Source organism: Pipistrellus kuhlii, unplaced genomic scaffold, assembly GCF_014108245.1.
Source record: "Pipistrellus kuhlii isolate mPipKuh1 unplaced genomic scaffold, mPipKuh1.p scaffold_m20_p_23, whole genome shotgun sequence".
NCBI classification, from domain to species: Eukaryota; Metazoa; Chordata; class Mammalia; order Chiroptera; family Vespertilionidae; genus Pipistrellus; species Pipistrellus kuhlii.
This window is the reverse complement of record NW_023425522.1, coordinates 5439995-5461164: the sequence shown is the minus strand read 5'-3', so window position 1 is coordinate 5461164 and position 21170 is coordinate 5439995. Positions and strand designations below refer to the sequence as shown.

General features: G+C 42.4%; 1 protein-coding gene across 1 annotated transcript in view; it reads left to right on the top strand.

Moving 5' to 3' along the window:
- The window catches only part of DNAH9 (dynein axonemal heavy chain 9), a 294112-nt gene that overhangs the window by 200339 nt on the left and 72603 nt on the right, over window positions 1-21170 (top strand). Inside the window, exons 48-50 of the mRNA XM_036451929.2 lie at window positions 165-398; window positions 5551-5811; window positions 15120-15545. Of these exons, the coding sequence (XP_036307822.1) occupies window positions 165-398; window positions 5551-5811; window positions 15120-15545 (921 nt within the window). The remainder of the gene's footprint in view (window positions 1-164; window positions 399-5550; window positions 5812-15119; window positions 15546-21170) is intronic.

The following is a 21170-nucleotide window of genomic DNA, read 5'->3' as shown; positions in this document are numbered from 1 at the left end:
TCTTCCCACCTTAGGGTACAAGGAATTCCATGTTCAGAATTCCAGCGTCCAAGCTCAGATAGAGTTGTGGGAACAACTTTCCATGTGGGGAAGCAGTAAGGGGTGGATTACCCCCAGTCTTCATGGAGAGAGGATCTCTTTATTTCCTGCTCTTTGATTTTTAGCCCACAGTCAAGCAGTCGATTAGCAAGTTCATGGCTTTTGTCCACACCAGTGTCAACCAGACATCCCAGTCTTATCTGAGCAATGAGCAGCGCTACAACTACACCACCCCCAAGTCGTTCCTGGAGTTCATCAGACTCTACCAGAGCTTGCTGCGCAGGAATGGCAAAGAGCTCAAGTCCAAGACGGAGCGGCTAGAGAACGGGCTGCTGAAGCTCCACAGCACCTCTGCCCAGGTAGTAACAGCCTTTCAATCGCTCCTGCCCCTGGGGGGGAGCAGCTTCTTTCAGAGAACTGGAGGGACCTCACTTGAGGTCCAAACGTGAGTCATGGTTTTCTGGAGGCCCCAGCATTCTCAGAAACAGTACCAGAGTGAATGTCAACCTCTCCCACAGAAGGGCACATCCTCACCTTCAGGTCTGATCTGCTCCCTCTCCCTGCTACTGGCATCCCGGAGAGCTCCTCTGCTCTCTTCCTCTTTGTCATCTCTTCCTTTTGCACGGCTTTCCTCACCAGTCTATTTCCCTTTTGTCTTCAGAACCAAACGGAAATGATTGAAAGAAATGGTTACAGCCGAAACCGATTTGGCTCAGTGGATAGAGTGTCAGCCTGTGGACTGAAGGGTCCCAGGTTCAATTCCAGTCAAGGGCATGTACCTTGGTTGCAGGCACAGCTCTGGTAGGGGGTGTGCAGGAGGCAGCTAATCAATGTTTCTCTCTCAACGATGTTTCTAGCTCTCTCTCCCTCTCCCTTCCTCTCTGTGAAAAATCAATAAAAATTAAAAAAAAAAGAAAGAAAGAAATGGTTACAGGGTTCTACCAATTTTCTTTTGTTTCTTTTGTCCTATGGTATTACCTATCAAAGAGCCACTGAAACGTAGTTTCTCAAACAAACCCTGTCTCATTTCCTGCATTTCCTCAGATATTTCTAAGTGGTTGGCCATCAAAAAAGGCCCCTGTTGCCTTGTCCTTGTTCTAATTTTCTACTTGTCCAGATGGAACAAGTTTATTTCAGTCAACACACTGCTCTTCCCTGGAGAGCTGGGACACCTCTAGCCCCTCCTCTGCCCCTGCCCATCAAACACTGCTGATCTTTGATGGCTCCTTTCCGGGATCTGTTTAGCCACAGCAGAACCGGTCTCTCATTGTGGTGATGAGATTCCATTCACTTGCACAATTAAACTGAAATTGTGATCACTTTACCTGTTGGACATCACATGTTCCTATAGCTATCTAAGCCCTTCAGTTACTGTCATTTTCTGAGCTTTGCTTCTGGGATAGCTGTATTGAATACCCTTTCTTCTGATTTGTTCTTTCTCCCCACTTCAGTTTTTTTTATTATTATTATTCATAGCTAAAGGATTTCAGTTCATTTAGTGCAGGGGTGGGGAATGTCCAGCCTGTGGGCCCTGTAAGGCTCACAAAATCATTTGGTCTGGCCCTGCCAAGGCATTAGGGGTGAGTTCATAAATGTTTGACCAAACACAGCAGGCTAAATGTTAAGTTGATAATTTTGTATGGCCCTCACATGTTGTAAATATCCACATGGTCCTTAGCAGGAAAAAAGGGCTCCTCACCCTTGATTTAGCGGGATGCAGTGAACCCTTGCAATCTATAGTCGTGTTCTCTCTCGTGTGTGGAAAATTCCCTCTGTTGTGCGGTTTTGTTCGTCTGCTCTGGCCTCTCCTGAGGGGCAATGACTAGCTGGATGATTCCCTGCGCCCACATCTGTTTTGTCCTCACTCATGGTTTTCATCCCTTTGGCCTTTTTCTCTACCTCCCAGGGAAGCTTTGCAGGTTTCTTCCCCACAATCCTAATTTAATAGTGTGTGATATTGCTTCTGCTTCCCGTGTTTCCAGCGAAGACTTTAATTATGCTGTTGCATTTTTAATACCCTAACAGCTCTTCCTTATCTTATGTTTTTTTTCTTCTCTATTGCTTTTTTATTTTAGCCTGTTTTTCTGCAACTGTATTACATAAAATCATTCTACTGATTATGCCAAACAGCTCCCTCAGTGTTGTTTCCAGATCCAGGATCGGGTTATCTTCAGAGCTGCGTTCTCCTTGTTCTTCTGGATGCCATTGCTTTCCTTGTTCTGCATTTATATAGACGTTTTTTCCCACTTACCTTCACACTTGGTGAGACATCTGTTGGAAATGAATGGCATGTCAACAAATGGCATGTGACAATGATCTATGATGCTATTTGTGTCATGACCAAAGCCCTTTTTTTAACGTTCCAGTTTAGGGAAGATTGAAATACACAGATCCCAGCTCAGATCCGAGCAGTTTACCTGGTGTTCACCTTTGTATAGAAAGGTCACATCTTCTCTCCCAATCACTTTCTGCTTCTGTCAATCTCCGAATATGTAGAAAACAGCATAAGAAAGAATCCCAGAAGGAAGTACTGTCAGATTTTCTTTAAACATCCCCCACCTTTTCTTCTTTCTGCCCCCCCTCCCCACCTATGTCACCCTCAGAACATTCTGCATCCCTACCAGCAACATTCTACAACTTATGCTCTGAGAGTTGCTGATCAGTCTGTGTAGAGGATGTTTGCTGGGAGCAAGCAATAGGTAAGGTGCTCTTATACCCATAGAACAGCACCCAGTATTCTATTTTCTACAGACAATGAGGAAAGCATAAACGTCTGTGTTCCCGGCCAGGTGGTCTCTGTTTAAAAAGGAGAAGCCTGCCCTAGCAATTTTTTCTCAGTAGATAGAGAGCCTGCCAACTGAAAGGGTCCCTAGTTCAATTCCAGTCAATGGCACATACCTGGGTTGTGGGCTCCATCCCCTGTAAGGGGAGCGAGGGGACATGCAGGAGGCAGCCAATCAATGATTCTGTCTCATCACAGGTATTTCTCTCTCTCTCTCTCTCTCTCTCTCTCTCTCTCTCTCTCTCTCTCTCTCGCTATTGGATGTCCTGGGATCCCCTCTCCTTTTTCTAGATCCTCGGGGAGAAGGTCCTGGGCAGCTTGACATCTCTTTGTAGCAAAAGGAACCTGATCCTTGAAGAAGGGAGCGTCTCCCACCCCAATTTTGTCATCACCCCACTCAGACAACATCCCCCCACTTGCCACACAAGATATTCATGGATCTAGCAAGACTGAGGAAAGGGGCCCTTTGTGCTCATGGCATGCTTCCTTCCCAGGTGTGGGGTGTCTGAGTAAGAAGAGGTCTAGAGAATGGCTCCCATGCTCTGAATAAGAGAAAAGAGGGGAGAAAAATGGCCTGTAAACTATTCTATTGTATGTCCTGTTCTGTTGCAGAAGGACCATGAAATGAACCAGAGTTATGCCTTCTCTATAGCTTTGCGGGGAACGGCCTAATTCTGACTGACAGGTCCCCCCTGTCACTCCATGTCACCGTTTAAGAGCTATAAAGCTCCCATTCACATGCAGGTGATTACTTACCTTGGGTCTGAGGTCAGAAACCATATCTGCAATCAATAAAACAAACAAGGAAAAAAAAAAAAAAAAAACCACTTCAATTTTCTCAAATCTCCCAAGATTTAAAAAGGAACAAAAAGTTACTGTTGTGTTTGCTGACTGGAGTGATTATATGGTTCAATCATTTTGATTTACAATTGCATCTTTGTCCTTGTGGAAAGAACTCTGCAGCTGAGCCACGGGAGCTGGAAATGGATTAACCTTCTGACATGGAGATATAGGACGGGCTCTAGGGAGCAAGCCTCCATCCGGGGTTAATGCAAAGTCTCCAGTCCCCATGAATACACAAAATTAAGGAGCATTCATTTTTTTCTGCTTTCTTTTCCTTTTCTTTTGATCTGCCGTGAAAAGGGAATTATCGGCACGCCCAAGCCTCTGTTTTATATTTCTCCTTATGTATTTTGCATCATAAAGCAGTTGAATCTGCTTACCGTGTTCTAAGAGCTCTGAAGTAATCTTCGGTTGTTGTGTGAAATAGACTGCAGGAAAGTGAGAAACAAGAGGTCCTTCTGGGTGTAATTTATGGGCCCTATTGCAAATACAGTGGCTTTTTGCTTTCCAGAAATAAATAGATCTGCGTGCTCTCTCTGCATGCGAAAGGGCCATAACACTATGCCAGTGATTCTCAAACCTGGGGGAGCATCTGACTCACCCAGAGGGTCTGTTAAAACAGGCTACAGGGCCCCACCCGCAGAATTCCTGATTCCATAGGCCTCGAGTGGGCCCGAGACTCTGCATTTTAACTAGTTCCCAGTCAACACTGATGGTGCTCAGCTGGGGGCTACATCGGAACCACCACATTCTAGGGAACTGAATGTACATAAAAAACCATTCCTGTCTCTCCAACTGATCCAAGAAATGGACAGTCTCCTGGGTGCTGATATTCCCATCACTGCCTCCAACCTACATATAAATGTGGAGGCTGGATGGCGAACCCAGCTCATCTGGACCATTGAACCTCTTGCTGTCCCACTTCAGCTTGCTCTAACTGGGCTGTGGACATAAACGAAGACCCATCAACTGAGAACAAGGGCTCTTTATTCAGAGCTTGCTCTCGCAAGGGAGTCAGCCACATCATTGGCATTTTGGCTGAGACCCGCAGGCGGGAGAGGCAGTGGAAGAGCAGTACAGTGGAGGGACAGGAGGCCTGGCGATGCCCTGGTGGAGGTTGTTGGCTGGGGCAGGTAAAGGCGGGCTGACTAGAAGGGGGCGCCTGTCTGATCCATCAGGTTGGGAGCATTTGTCTTCCTCTGGCTGGTCCTAAGTTGGAGACAGAGACAAAGTTGTCAGTTATCAATGGTCTTGGCCATTCTGGGTCAGTTGTTACACAAGTGATGGTTTGTCTTTTGGATGGTTACTTAGAGAGCTGTCTGACTTCTTGTGTGTCTGACTGACAGCAGGCTGACCTCCTGAGCTTTTTAGTGGAAGTACTAAGTTGGTTTCCTGGGCAGGTGGCTACTAGTGTAGATCAGAGCTCTACTTTTATATATGGTTTGGCCACTGTCCATATATTCACTCCCTCAGGATACACAGTAGACACTCACCTTTTATTGCTTCCTAAATTTTTGTTATACACCACAATAGCCAATTTCAATTAAACAATGGCATATTCATTAAGGGCCTACTATGTGCAAGGTATTAGGTTAGCCACATGAATTTTTATGAGACACAAGCACCAATGTCAGTGAGAAGCAGCCCGAGTCATTTGGGCATCAAGGAGAAAGGCTAGTGACAGTGTGTGTTGCTTAGAACCTTCCACCACACTGACGGTAGGTTCCTTTCCTTCCCCGGGTCTGGGAGCTTGGTCCCAGCTAAGAGCTTAGCTTTATACCTCCTCATCAGGAGTCGGCATTCTTCCCTGCTCTGCAGGATCAGATAACCAGGGCTGTGAACCAAGTCCCTCAACTCCCAATAAACCTGGTTCTTCTCCGCTGCAGGTGGATGATCTGAAAGCCAAGCTGGCCGCTCAGGAAGTGGAGCTGAAGCAGAAGAACGAAGATGCAGACAAGCTGATCCAGGAGGTGGGTGTAGAGACCGACAAGGTGAGCCGAGAGAAAGCCATGGCGGACAAGGAGGAGCAGAAGGTGGCCCTCATCATGCTGGAGGTGCAGCAGAAGCAGAAGGACTGTGAAGAAGACCTGGCCAAAGCAGAGCCCGCGCTCACAGCAGCCCAGGCAGCTCTCAACACCCTCAATAAGGTAGGATGTGTCTGTGGTGCCTGCCCACCCTCACGGCAGCAGATTCCTCCACTTCCCTGTGGGCCTAAGCCAGCAGTCAGACATCCTTAGCACTGCCTTGGAGGCAGGAGAGGCTTTCGCCACCACTGTTGCACTCGCCAGCTGTGAGCCCGGCTTCTAGCTGAGCGGTGCTCCCCCCTGTAGGAGCACACTGACCACCAGGGCAGAGCTCCTTCATTGAGCATCTGCCCCCTGGTGGTCCATGCATGTCATAGTGACTGGTCATTCTGCCATTTGGTCAACTAACATATTAGCCTTTTATTCTATAGGATAGTGGGGGGAGAACAATTAGAAGGGAAAGGAAGGCAGTAAAAATAGCTAAATATTCACACTTTATAGAAAGTCGCTTGAGAGCATTTAAATCGAAAAAACATAGCAGCATAAGCATGTTGTTTATGGATAAAGAGTGAGATGCAGAATTAATGCTGGGAGAAACTGTGAGAGGTGGGTTTGGGAGAGCTGGAGTTGGAGTGAAGTGGCCTGTGCTTTAAGCCTTGTAGCTTTCTTAGAGTTTGTACATTCTGTGCATGTATTACATTAACGGAAATGAAACTTTTTCATTCCCAAAGGCTTGAGAGCACAGAGGAGGGCACAGCTGACTGCCTGGCAGGTAGAATGAAGCAAGAGAAAACCCTTCATGACCACAGGGTGTGCATTTTACTAGAAAAGAGCATCCAGGAGAGGAGTCACGTTTGCAAAGACATGGCTGCAGGAAAGAGTGAGGTGTGTCTGAGGCAGGGTCACCATGGGCTCCTTGGAAGTTGATGTGGAGATGAGTCCCTCCAGGTGGATCAGGAGGACCATTAGCAGCCTCATTTATCGCTAAGGACCTGTGGACTGGTGTTTACAGTCCACAGGTTACAACTCATTGATGGATCTCAAATAGCATTTTTTAAACTCAGATACAGTTGATGTATGATATTATTATATATTAGTTTTAGTTGTACAAACTAAATTTGATGTTTGTTTTTATTGCAAAATAATGATTGCAATAAGTCTAGCTAACCCATCCACCACACATAGTTACAGTGGGGGTTTTTTTGGAGGTATTTTTGGATAAGAATCTTTTAAGATCTGCTCTCTTAGCAACTTTAAAAATACAACTTAGTATTGCTAACTATAATCATCATGCTGTACATTTCTTTCCCAGGACTTATTAATCTTATAACCTTTTGACCCTTCACCCATTTCACCCACTGCTGAAGTGGGATAGATGGGACTGGACCACATGTAATAAGGGAAGTATTGCTTCATGAACTCAAGGGTCCCTCAAGTTCCCTCGAGCTGTCTGCATTCATAGGACTCTGGTATTTAAGAACCACTCCCCTGTTTTCTCATCATTTTCCAAGTTAACAATGAATCTTTAGTTAATACAAGGGAAACCTGCAAATCAGAGCTTGGTAGTGAGTCTGTGCACATTTTCAGTTTCTGCTTTGGCAGTTTTATTTCACTTTTATGGCTAAACTGAAATAAATCCAATAAAACTTTTCCTGCCTAGTTAAGAAACAGCTCTGCTTACAATTTCATGGCCTCTTTTTCACCCTACAAAGTTATTGGGAATTTTTTTTATTTATTTCCTTTGTATTTCCTACAGTGAGCTTATTTTTTATTATATAAACAATATATAATGACATTTGTGTTGTTAAAAATAATTCAAATGGCATAAAATATATAATCACCCTCTTTTTCACTCTCCTAAGAGAGAAGTTCTGCTCTGTGTATTTATATTTATACAAATGCACACAAAAAATATATCATATTTTAAATATAAATGTACAGGGTGGGGCAAAAGTAGGTTTATAGTTGTTCATATGGAAAATAATACTATCTATTGAATATAATAATAAAAGTGTAATATGCCAATTAGGCCTGACAGCCGAACAACCTTCCAATCATCATTCTGGATAGCCTTCCGGATAAAGCTGTGGTGGGAGCAGAGGCAGAGGCGGTTAGGGGTGATCAGGCAGGCATGCAGAGTGGTTAGGGACAATCAGGCAGGCAGGCAGAGGCAGTTAGGAGTGATCAGGCAAGCAGAGGGGTTAGGGTAATTAGGCAGACAGGCGAGTCGTTAGGAGAAATTAGGCAGGCAGGCAGAGTAGTTAGAGGTGATCAGGCAGGCAGGCAGGTGAGCAGTTAGGAGTCAATGTCCAGGATTGTGAGAGGGATGTCCAAAGGGTCCCGGATTGCAAAAGAGTGGAGGCTGAGCTGAGAGACATCCCCCATGCACAAATTTTGTGCACCAGGCTTCTAGTAATTAATAAATAACAATACAAGAATAAACTCTGTATTTCTTGTACTCATAACTAAAGTCTATTTCTGCCCCTCCTTATAATGTCAACTTACTTTTCCTCATGAAATAGGAGTATTTCATGCCAGTACATGCATTGAAAGTTTACTTAATGCTTCATACTGCTTCGTGGTATAATTGTACTGTATTTAATTTAGCTATTGTTGAGTGATTAATTAGGTTCTTTTTCCTCAATACAAATATCCTTGTGCACACATCTTTATTGCATATGTGCAAATATTTCTCTGGGCAAAAGAGAAATGCTCTTATTTGCTAGAATAAATGCCTCCTCCACCCTCAAAGATATTCACGCTCTAATCTCTGGAGGCTGAGAATTTTAATTCATGTGGAAAAAGTGACTTCATTGGTGTGATTAAATTAAAGATCTTGAGGTGAGATTGCCCTGGATTATCCAGCTGGGCCCTAGAAGAGGGAGATAAGGTCAATGGCAGCTTGCCTTCCTCCTTTCCAATTTGGGTACCTTTTATTTTTTCTTCTTGTCTGATCTCTGTGTCTAAGACTGCAGTACTAGGTAGAATAAGAGTGATGAAAGCAGACATCCCTCTCTTGTTCCTGTTCTTAAGGGAAATGGTTTTAGCTTTTGCTAATTGAGTATAATGTTGGCTGTAGGTTTGCCATACATAGATTTTATTATGTTGAAGTATTTATGATACCTCTGTTCCCTCTTTGCTGAGAGTTTTTTATCAAAAATGGGTGCTGGGCTTGCTTGGCTAGTGTGGCTCAGTGGTTGAGCATCAACCTGTAAAACAGGATGTCACAGTTCGAGTCCCAGTCAGGGGCATATGCCTGGGTTGCAGGCTTGATCCCCAGAGGGGACCTGCAGAAGGCAGCCAATCAATGATTCTCTCTCATCATTGATGTTTCTATCTCTCTCTCCCTCTCCCTTCTAAAATCAATAAAAATATATTTTTAAATGGGTGCTGGATTTTGTCAAATGCTTTTTCTGCATCTATTGATATGATCATATGATTTTTATCTTTCAGTTTGTTTATGTGATGTATCATGTTTATTGATTTGCAAATATTATATCAGGCTTGCATTCCTGGGATAAATCCCACTTGGTCGTGGTGAATAATCTTTTTAATATATTGCTGATTCGATTTACTAATATTTAGTTGAGGATTTTGGCATCCATGTTTATTAAGGATGCTGGCCTGTAATTTTCTTTCTTTGTGGTGTCTTTATCTAGTTTTGTAATTAGGATACTATTGGCCTCATAAGAAGAGCTTGGCCCTGGCCAGTTTGTCTCAGTGGATAAAGCATCAGCCTGCGGAGTAAAGGGTCCCAGGTTCAATAATGGCCAAGGGCACATGCCCAAGTTGCAGGCTCGATCCTGCCCCCCATTAGGGGACATACAGGAGGCAGACAATCAATGATTCTCTTTCATCATTGATGTCTCTATCTCTCTTCCTTCCTGTCTGAAATCAATACACACACACACACACACACACACACACACACACACACACAGAGCTTGGAAGTCTTTCTTCCTCTTAAATTTTTTGGAATAGTTTGAGCAGGATAGGTGTTAGTTCTTTTTTGATTTTTTGATAAAACTGCCCTGTGAAGCCATCCAGTCCAGGACTTTTGTTTGCTGGAAGTTTATTATTATTATTATTATTATTATTATTACTGCTTCCATTTCATTAGTTGTTATTGCTATATTCAGAATTTCTGATTCTTCCTAAGTTAGTTTTGGAAGATTGTATTTTTCTAGGAATTTGTTCATTTCACTCAGGTTTTCCAATTTGTCAGCATATAGCTGTTTGTAATATTTTTTTTTACAATCCTTCAGATTTCTCTGATGTCGGTTGTTACTTCATCTCTTTCATTTCTGATTTTATTTACTTGAGTCCTCTCTCTTTGTTTCTTGTTTAGTCTAGCTAAAGGTTCCTCAATCTGGTTTATCTTTTCAAAGAACCAGCTCTTGGTTTCACTGATCTTTTGTATTTTTTTTTTTTTTCCAGTCTCTGTCATTTACTTCTTCTATGATCTCTGATCTCTCTCGGCTTTTTGTTTTGTTTTGTTTTTTTTGTTCTCTTTCTAATTCTTTTACTAGTAGTTGTAGGATTAGATAGTTTAGTAGATATTTTTCCTGGTTTTTGAGACCTATGTTACTGTAAACTTTCCTCTCAAACTGCTTTCAATATGTCCCATAGATTTGGGGGTGTTGTGTGTGTTCATTTTCATTTGTTTTCAGGAAGTTTTTACCTTATTCCTTGATCTTGGTAACACATTCATTGTTTAATAACATGCTATTTAGCTTCCATGTGTTTGAATGTTTTTGAGTGTTTTTATTGTAGTTGATTTCTATTGTAGTTCCATCCCTTTGTGATCCAAGAAGATGCTTGATATGATTTCAATGTTCTTGAACTTGTAGAGATTGTGTTCTAACATGTGCACTTGAAAAGAATGTATACTCTGTAGCTTTGGGATGAAATGTTTGTGAATGTCAATTATTGTTCAGGTTCTTTGTCCATTTTTTTGTAAGATGGTTTTCTTTTCTCTTCTTGATTTACTCTTCTTCATTATAATTTTTTACTACTAAACCCATGGTGTATATGTTGTAAATATTTTCATTTGACTTTTTACTTAATATCAAGTAATATAAAACCTAAACTTTATAATCATGCCCAGTCAGCATAGCTCAACCTATGAATAAGAAGTCACGGTTCAATTGCTTGTCAGGCCATATGCCTGGTTGCGGGCTTGATCCCCTGTGTGGTGTATGTAGGAAGCAGCTGGTTAGTGATTATCTCTCATCATTGATGTTTCTCTCTCTCTCTCCCTCTCCCTTACTCTCTGAAATCAATAAGGAGATTTAAAAATAATAATGATAATAAATCACAGATTTTATAATAAAATAATTTTGGAAATTCTAGGTTTACAGATTCAGACTTCTTTCTTCTAGGACTTGTTAAGGCCTTTATTATGTGATAAGCTTGATACTAAAAATGATAGAGAAAATAAAACCTCAAATTAATCTAACTCATGATCAGTGGTGTAAGACATCTATATAAAATGCCAGTAAACCAAATTATCATGCTCCTAAATGGTATTTTGTATGTAAGACTATTCATGTAACAGTAATATACTACCAACTAAGTGTTCTGTATATAAGACTATTCATATAGTGACAGTATGCCACCAACTAATAAGTTCTTTCTATATAAGACTATTCATATAACCATACCCAACCATAGATCAAAGACAAAAAGCTCTACAGGCAATTTGAGAGATGTCAAAGTGGTACTTAAGACAATTGAACATCCATTCTTTATTAAAACTTTTAGGAAAGTAGGAATAAATGGATAGTTGGACATTTTGCTAAAGATGTCAATCAATCCCAGTCCAAGAGCACACTACCCCATCTAATGGCAGAGCAGTGGAAGCTTTCCCATAACACAGAAAAAGCACAATCACCACCACCCCAGTAAAGCATCCAGGAATTTCTAGCCAACGCAATAATAAATGAAAAGTAGACACGTTACAAAATACCAGGCAGCTGTATTAGTATTCATAGATGTCATAAAAATATAATAAGACAAATAAAAGGGAAGTGCTAAGCAGCCCATTATAAAACAATTTATAAAACTTAATAGCTTTCCCAATATCATCAGTAGCCAGTTAGAAAACATAATATTTTCAAAATAACAACCAAAACATAAGGTACAAATAAGCATAAATTTGTTGAAAGTGTCTGAAGAAAATTGGACATCTTGTTGAAAGATATAGAACAATATATCGATATAAATAGACAAATAAATATACAGTATACACCAATATGGGGAGATTCAATGTTCCTAAGAGTATAGCTATTCCTCAAATAATTTAAAAGGTAAATGTAAGTCTAATTTAACTCTATTTGATTTCTGGTTTATTTATTTCTAATGTCATTAAAACTTTATGTCCTTTAACCAGCTATTAAAGATTTAATAATCTAAATGCCCAACAATATGGAGTTGGCTAACTGAATTATGACTCATCTAAGGGAGAAAAAAAACCCTGCATGGTTTATTGAAATTCATGTTTTACAAAAATAATAACATGAAAAAGTTTAACATATAATTTTCAGTGAAAATCAGTTTCAAAATTATTACAAATAGAGATTGATATGTGTATATATGTGTGTATACGGCCCAATTTCACCCAGCCCCAACATTACTTACCAGCCCAGCCTAACTGCTGTTTCTTAGATTTCTTCAATTTACAGTTTTATAAAAGTTCTTTCACTTAGCTCTCTTGTAAAAGAGTAACCAAAACATAAAAGACAACAGACCAATAAAAATGTAAGCAAAGGTATTCATACGCATATATTCACATGCATATGTGAATTAAACCAATGTCATACCATTTTCAGCTTATCAAATTGATTTTTTTAATTAAATAATATTGCCAGATGTGGAAAATGATGGGATAAACTTTCCCAAATACTGATCAGTGAAATTAGAATTTCTGGAAAATAATATGATACTATATACAAAGAACACTAAATGTTCAAATAATATAACATTTTACATACAAATGGACCCATCCAGTCCACTTCTAGGATTATTATCGTAAAGAACAAATCTAAGATTTTCAGAGATTTCTATAGAAGTCCAGCAAAGCATTATCTATAACATTATCTACATGTTATTATTTTTGTAAAACATGAATTTCAGTAAATTCCATACTGAGTTACTAGAAATGACCTAGATTTCCAGTAACTCAGTATGTTTTATATATAGAATGTGGTTCATCATCTGAACATTCTGTTTGAGAGGAGTAAGTAATGACTTTCTCTTATGTTTCTTTTTAAATGATCAGTAACTTCTGTCTCTACTGTCTCCAAAATATATTCCAGATCCAGTCACTTCCCAGCATGTCCACTTCAAATGCCCTGACCCAAGCGGCCTCAGTCTCCTGCCTGGGCAACTACCCAGCCCTTTAACTTGTCCTTCTCGCCCATTCCCTCCACAGTGAGCCTGCACCACTAGCTCTCAAAGCAAAACTGGATTCTGGATTCTTACACTCCCTGCCTAGAACCCTCCAGTGGCTTCCCACTGAAATTAGAATGAAACCGAACTCCTCCCCACCACTCCGGACCCCCTGCGTCTGGTCCTGACTGCCTCTCCTCTCTCATCTCCACCAATCTCTTGACCTCCTCCTTCTATCTACAGAATGGCCAAGCTTGTGTTATTCTGGCCTCTTTGCTTACAAATTCATCCCCTGGGAATAGCACCCTGCCCTGCGGACCTCCTCAGAGCTGCCTCTTTTCCATCATTTACATCCCAACTGAAATGCCAGATTCTTAAAGTGATCTTCCCAGAACTCCCTTCCTAGCTAAAGTGGGATCATCTCTCCTCAAAATTCCTATAGCCCGTTAGCCATGTGTTATTGTTTTCAAAGCACGTATTACTTTAAACATATCCACGGTGGCCTCTTTGTTTCCTATCTGTTCACCTGCGGAAGCAGAAGGACCACCTTTCTGGTTTACCACCATGTCCGCCTTTGCTTAAGAATGACTGTGCACACTTATTCACTCAGCAGAGATGCACCGACTGCCCTCTCTCTGCCAGGCACTGTTCTGGTGCACATGGCGCCCCTTGACTCTACGAAGCTTCTGTGTTAACACAGGTGAGCGGGGAGAGACAAGAAGCACAGTGAAAAGGTAGCTTATCCCGTGTATTAGAACATGACAAATGCTGTGGGGAAAAGAAACAGGTGCAGAGAGCATGAATTTTCATGTACCAGGCCTCTAGTATATCTATAACAGTTTTTAGCTATATCTGAATATAAAAATTACTGGAAGGAATTACATTAAAATATTAACAATATGTATCTGGATTATAGAATTCAATATCATCTTTATACATTTTTGTATTTCCTTAGTTCAGTACATTGAACATAACCTAAGGTGTTTGAAAACTGTGAATTTCTTTCTGAATGAATTTTCTCGCTTGGCCCTCTTTTATCCAGTGGAGGCCACTATGACAGTATGCCAGCACACCTCTATGCCCGGGCTGTCCTTCATTCCTGCCCCTGCCTGACATGTTCATGACCAAATGTGAGAACAGTTGCAAAAGCAAATAGAACATCTTTCTAGGTATTTCCATTAGGCTAGGAAAAAATCCCCCTCAGTTATAGATTCCCAAACCCAGGAGCACCCCAAATTAACGTGGCACAAGGATCTAACCTCTGAATCTCAATTTACCCACTTGCAAAATCACTGATGGTCAGAAGGAACCTTCCAAGTAAGCCCCCTTAATGCACAGATATGACACAGTTTCACTTACCGATTAATGGGCGCCCCTGCTCCCAGGGTACAGATGAAAACACTGAGAGGCCTGAAGTGTTTAAGTGACTTGCCAAGGTCAACCCTCCCAGACATTTCATTCTACAGCAAATGGAAGTTGGATCAAAGGACAAACCCAGGTGTAGGCAGAGGCAGCAACTAACTGCACGGGCCGTGAGCTTTCTGTCTGAATTATCTTGGCAGAAAATGCCGCTTTGCTATCAGGACAGGCCAGTGTAGTTAGAACAAACTCATGGAACAAAGCAGTTTAATTAAAGAAAAAAAAAAAATTAGTTGGGTTGCAGAGCTGTTCTCTTCACTCCAGGATGGAAATTAATTTATAATAACCTTATCTTTTATTCATGGCAAGCTGCATATTTCAGGGTGTGTTGGCATCCTTATATTTTTCAGTGGGATATGAAATAATGGTGTGTTTCTAATGGGTGTGAGCGGGTGACAGTGCTGAAAGGACACAGCCGAGCCCCGCTGACCACGCGGGGATGGCGGAGCCATGGGCCGAAGCGTGGGTTCCTCCTGATGAGTCGGGATGTTTAACATTCCGAGGCCGCGGCAGGCTCCCCGGCAGCCCTCTCAGATTGATCACTCTGATCCTAACTCCATTAGCGGCCAAGGACAAAGGAAGCCCATTCATTTTCCTCTAACGCCCTCCTTCTACCTTCTCAGACCAACCTGACGGAGCTGAAGTCCTTCGGCTCTCCCCCTCCGGCCGTCAGCAATGTCAGCGCCGCCGTGATGGCGCTCATGGCCCCCGGGGGGAAGGTGCCCAAGGACCGCAGCTGGAAGGCCGCCAAGGTCGCCATGGCCAGGGTGGATGGCTTCCTGGACTCCCTCGTCCACTTTGACAAGGAGAACATCCACGAGAACTGCCTGCGAGCCATCAGGCCATACCTGCAGGACCCCCAGTTCAACCCGGAGTTCGTGGCCTCCAAGTCCTATGCGGCTGCGGGCCTCTGCTCCTGGGTCATCAACATTGTGAAATTCTACGAGGTGTTCTGTGATGTGGAGCCCAAGCACCAGGCATTGGGCAGAGCCACCTCGGACCTCACCGCCGCCCAGGAGAAGCTGGCAGCCATCAAGGCCAAGATTGCTGTAAGTGAGCAGTGCCCTCTGACCCTGCCAGGCACCTTCTGACCCTCCTGGGTGACCTCTGACCCTGCTGGGCACCCTCTGACCCTGCTGCATGCCCTATGATCCTGCTGGGTGCTTCTGACCCCGCTGGCCATCCTCTAACCCCATTGGGCTCCCCCTGAACAAATAGCGCCCTCTAGAAGCAGGGAAAGCAGGTTGATGTGCAAAACCTCCTGATTTTTCAGTTGAGGCAACTTTTTACATTTCTTCCTCAAATACTGTATAGTTAAGACCCTGGACCACTGGTTTACACTTTGCCCCCGAAAGTTTTTTTGTTTTTTCTTTTTCCTCCAAGGAAGGAAGAGATGACATAAAGGTGTATAATACACAAATAGTGTGATGCATGAAACCAGCTGTTATTAAGCACAAGTGACTTTCCCATTTTTGCACATCTGATTGCTAGAATAAAAGGTCAAACATTTGAGATGCTATCTCTCTTTGAGGTGCAGGCTCTGGCCACCCAACCTCACCTTTTGCACCTTTTAACTTTAGCCTGTGCCGCTGCCTTCCTGCAGCTCGCTCAGCAGTGTAGGCACGTGGCCTGCCATGTTGGCACGTGGCCTGCTGTGTGGGCATGTGGCCTGCTGTGTGGGCATGTGGCCTGCCGTGTGGGCACGTGGCCTGCTGTATGGGCATGTGGCCTGCCGTGTGGGCCTGTGGCCTGCTGTGTGGGCATGTGGCCTGCCGTGTGGGCATGTGGCCTGCCGTGTGGGCATGTGGCCTGCCGTGTGGGCATGTGGCCAGCAGTGTGGGCACATGGCCTGCCATGTGGGCATGTGGCCTGCCATGTGGGCACGTGGCCCGCTCAGCATTGTGCCATCTGCATGCTCCATGTAAGCTTTTAAAGCAAGTAGTATATTGACCATAAATATAAAACTGTGAGAGTCATTAGTATTTATTAACCTGTTATTGATATTTGATTATGAATGCCTCACCCAGCCTGGGGTTAGGGGTGATCTAAGATTCACGCCTATTTGAGATTTCTCTTGAACTTTACCTTTGCTATTAAAAATGGATCCTACTGAATTGAGAGTTAGACATTGGAGCCCTGTGGGATGGCACAGCAGCTGAAACCCATCGGCAGACCTCACTTCCCACCCAAGCTGTGATATCTGCTTCAGTGTGACCTCTAGAAAGGTCTATAAAATGCCCAGACTTCCATTTCCTGGAGTAAAAACGATTATGTCCCTGCTTCATTCAAGTAGAAAACAACGCACATAGGCAGGAGCCCAGAGCCTGGCCCCTGATGACACAGAGCTGCTGCCGGGAGGTGGGTATGGCCGCCAAGCCCGCTGGACTCTGCTCCCTGGCCTCGTCCCCAGCTCTGTGTGCTCTCCCATGCACATACAACCCAGTCACTATCATGACCAAGGTCAAGCCTTCATTTCCACACGTGCTTTCCAGACATATAAGATTCTCGCTGCACATTTCTCATGCTGATAGAAAGGGTTTTTACAAATGGTGAAAAGGAGGCTTGTAGACGTATTGCATGCTTTGTGCCCTGGCTTAGTGGCTGGTGGGTTTAAGTCTATAGCTAAAGGCTAGGTCAAAGTTCAGGCAACCAATCTCTATAAAAAGAGGCACTTTTGACAAAGCACTGACCCCTCGATATGTTTGCTTTATAAATCCAGATGTTCACAGGCCAGTTTACTTGAAGCACACACCATGATCACCATAACTACGTCCCTCTTCAAAGAATACCAAACGCAAGCACCATCACGTCCCAGGACTGCTCCTGGGGGAAACACCTACCAGGGATGCTCACATTCCTCAGTCTCTCCCAGAATAGTGTTACAAGAACTGCATTTCAAAGCACTTTTCGCTCGAGTTATTTAAAGGAACAGTTGGCGCAAAAGGAATGTTTGCAAAATGTTTATACCTTTTCAGTAGCCAACATTCCCATGACAGCCTACTCAACCTGTGAATGCAGCTCAATGTTTTAAAATACTTGGCTACCTTACGAAGGCACTTCTTTCCTGCCAACGTATTTTTTAATATATTTTCACTTTTAGCAACTGCCTCCCCATCTTTTTCTTATTCACATGACTATCGTCACCCCAAGAGTTTGACCACCTACCCCTACCCCTCCAATAACAGAGGAGACTCGCTAACACCATCTCTGACATGGGGGCCCACCACGGCCATTGCCAGCCTTCTCTAGCTGCACGCCACCCCAAGCATTGTTTTTAGAATTTTAGCATAATTCCACATAAATGGTATATTCAAGATGCTCAAATTGTACAATTACTAGAGGCCCAAAGCACGAAATTCATGCAAGGGGCTCAGCCCTCGCAACCCCAGCTGCTTTGTGGCCCCGCCCCCCACCCACTGGTTATTATGGAAGGTCATTGGACCAACTGGTCTAATTAGCATATTAGCTCTTTATTATATAGGATAGTTTCAATTAAACTATACATGCAATTATAATGTATAGAATATGAATAGTGGTGGCTAGCTCTGGGTGGTAGATTTTAGATGGTGCTTACCCATATTTTCTTTTTTTTTTATAATGAACATATTGTATATTATTACAATTTATAAAAGTAATAGTAATGAAAACAAGTACGGCGTTTTCATCTGGCATATCTTCACCATCAATAAAATATCAAACAGTAGACAAGGATTTCTGATGAGAAATCACAGTCTTCTGCCCTTTAATTATTTTGTCTGTTTCAATGGGTTGTCGATACTCCTCAGAGCTTACTACCTAGTGGCTTCAACATGTTGTATTTGGTCCACACATAGTGATTTAATTAGTTGCCAACATTTAAAACAATAGGAGCTTCTTGTAAAAATTTGACATCTGGATGGTCTTAAGAGAATAAGATTCCCAAATAGCATTACCTGACCCAGGAGTTAAGAAGTGGCCTCCCATTCAAGCAGACAGTTTTGCTGTAGTCATCAGACCAGTTTACATGGTCTTCCCGGCCTCTGCACATTTGAATCTCTGGCTTCTTTCTATGCGCTGTGCTGGCATCTCATTTCCCAATGAATCTTGTTCAGGCAGTAAACTTTCTGCTCGATGAGACTCTAAGATGCTCATCGCTATGTCTTCCCACATCATAGTAGCAGTGTGAGTTGGTGTAATCTTTATTTCTCATTCCATCAGATAGAGTTAGCTTCCTTGGGGCCCTCCACATTCAAGATAAAGTCATTACTCCTTCCTTCAGCTTACTCCCTACTCTTCAATTTCCAATTCCTATTATCACTACTTATTATCACTGTTGTTTTTGAGTCAGCAAGATCGAGAATATCTGCATTCTATTCTATAACCAAAATTAAGTGGTCCCTGCTCTATCCTCTGACTGATTCAAAAAGTTGAAATATCAGTAAATTACATTTATATTCTGTGAACATGTTTATATTGCTCATATCAAATCCAAGTGGTACGCTAGCATTATATTGCCTTTCTTATACAACCAGCTCTACAATCCTGGAGTTTCTACTTTCCTTTATCTTGTTTCTCTTCTATTAGTTCCTTTTGGATAGCCTCAATTACTTTTTAAACTCTCCATCTAATTCATATTCTACCCAGTCATCCTTTGCCTCTAAGACTTCTCTCCCTGTGTTAATATATTTCACTGCTTTTTTGGGTTGGTTCCAAAGGCTCCTAGACCCCATGCCTTCTCCTTTCTTAATTTCTTCTCTTGTTTTATGACAGCTCTTTTTAAAGTAACTTTCTTAGAAATGTTAGGTAAGAAGTAAATTTTCTGAATTGCTCCAGTCTGTAATTGTCTTTATTTTTAAACTGAGCTGACAATTTTGCTGAGTATTGAATTCTGAGTTGCTAGTTTTTTTCTGCTTAGAACACTGAATGCTTTATCCTCATCTGGTGAGAAATCTGATGAACACACTTATCAATGCACTATGTTTCTCTCTTTTTGGAAGTTTTTAAAATTGTTCTTTATTCTTGGTGTCTGAAACTTTACATTAATATGCTTAGCTACCATTCTTTTTTATGATGTAGAGACTTTTCTTCAGTTCTAAAAAAAATTATTTTGTATTACTTCTTGGTTAATCTCCTTTCTGTTTCCTTCCTCATTTTATCTTGCTGAACACATATTTATTGAATGTTAGACCTTCTTATGGGGCCCTATTTTCTCTAATCTTTCTATACTTTATGTTTTCTTATACTTTCTAGATTTCTTCAAATTTATCTTTTAAAACTTCTCTTGAATTTGTTATTTTTTTTACATCAACAATAATAATTTCCACATTTTTTGAGTTCTCTGTTCTTTTAACTAGCATCCTTTTCTAGTTTTATGGATGAGACAACCTGAATCTCTCTGAGATGCTAATTACAAGAGTCTATGCTTTGTTGTTGTTTTTATGCTTGGAAGTTATCTCCACGTTCCAAGGTCATGTTTTTAATTCTTGTGTGACTTAATCTAAGCCTTCATCAAATATCTTCTTGTTCTTTCTTTCACAAGAGCCATGAGCAAGGGCTGATTATAGCTGTGCAGACAAGGGCGGAGCTGGTTGACAGACAGAACTTGCTCTCAAGATCAGATGAGCTATGCTGGATGCATCTGAACTACCAAAGTGTTGTCTTTTCCCTGCCGCTGTCGGCTCTCCTGCCTGGTGACATATATGCCTGGTGGCATTGCATACTAAGCATGCAAATAGAGATATCAAGTGGGGAATTAATAGGCTTCCAATTTATCCTCTTCTTTTTTTTTTTTTTTTTTTTTTACATTGTTGAAAGTATCACATGGGTCCTCCTTTTTTCCCTGTTAATGTCTCCCAGCCCACTCCCATCCTCCTCTCACTTCCCCGCTCCTTTTATTTTCAGCATTCCCCTTGATCACACCTGACCTTGCCAAGTGCCCTGGGTGCATGGGGCTCTGCAGGGCTGATCAGCCTTCCCCTCAGTGAGCGGAGGCTCAGTTCAGGGTGTAGCTTCCCTGCCCGGCTCAAGCAGTTCCCGGTCCCCTGTCCATGTGGTCTTCATAAAGCTATCGGAATCCTTCACCGTCCAATGGCCCTTCACATTCGTTAGGGGTGTTATGGGCTTGTGACTTTTTTTAATTGCTTCACAATTGTTTAAGAAAAGTCTCGGGAAGAAGAAGAATTAAATGAGTGTGGCCAGTCTGCCACCACTAATTGGATGCCTCACCACCTGCTTTTCAAACTGCTCGGCCCTTCATTTATGTCTCTTGTAACTTGGTAATGACCAGCAGAGCAGCCTGAACCCGGGTGACTGAACAGACTCAGACGCATTGGGAATTTATAGGTCAGTGTGTCTTTGTGTATGCTAATATGTATTCTGAGTGCTTCAATTCTCAACACTTAGTAGATTTAGAAAAAACTGAAACCGTGTATTTTTTTTAACGTCCCCATACTTTGGAGTCATGTAAGAGAATAGCTGAGGTGAAGTAACAGTGAGTTTTATGCTCTGAGGACCTTACAGCCAGGGGAGGCCTTGGGGTGTAGACAGGCCATCCCTATGCACAGCTCCGCTGCAGCAGGCACTGAGTGTGCTCCGCCCTGGCCTCCTGGGGTCGTTCTGACCATTTGCAGGCCTCCAGGCTTCAGGGAGATTTGCTTCTAAAGCAGCCCCTGCAGCTTCTGGCAGCAATGACAGCC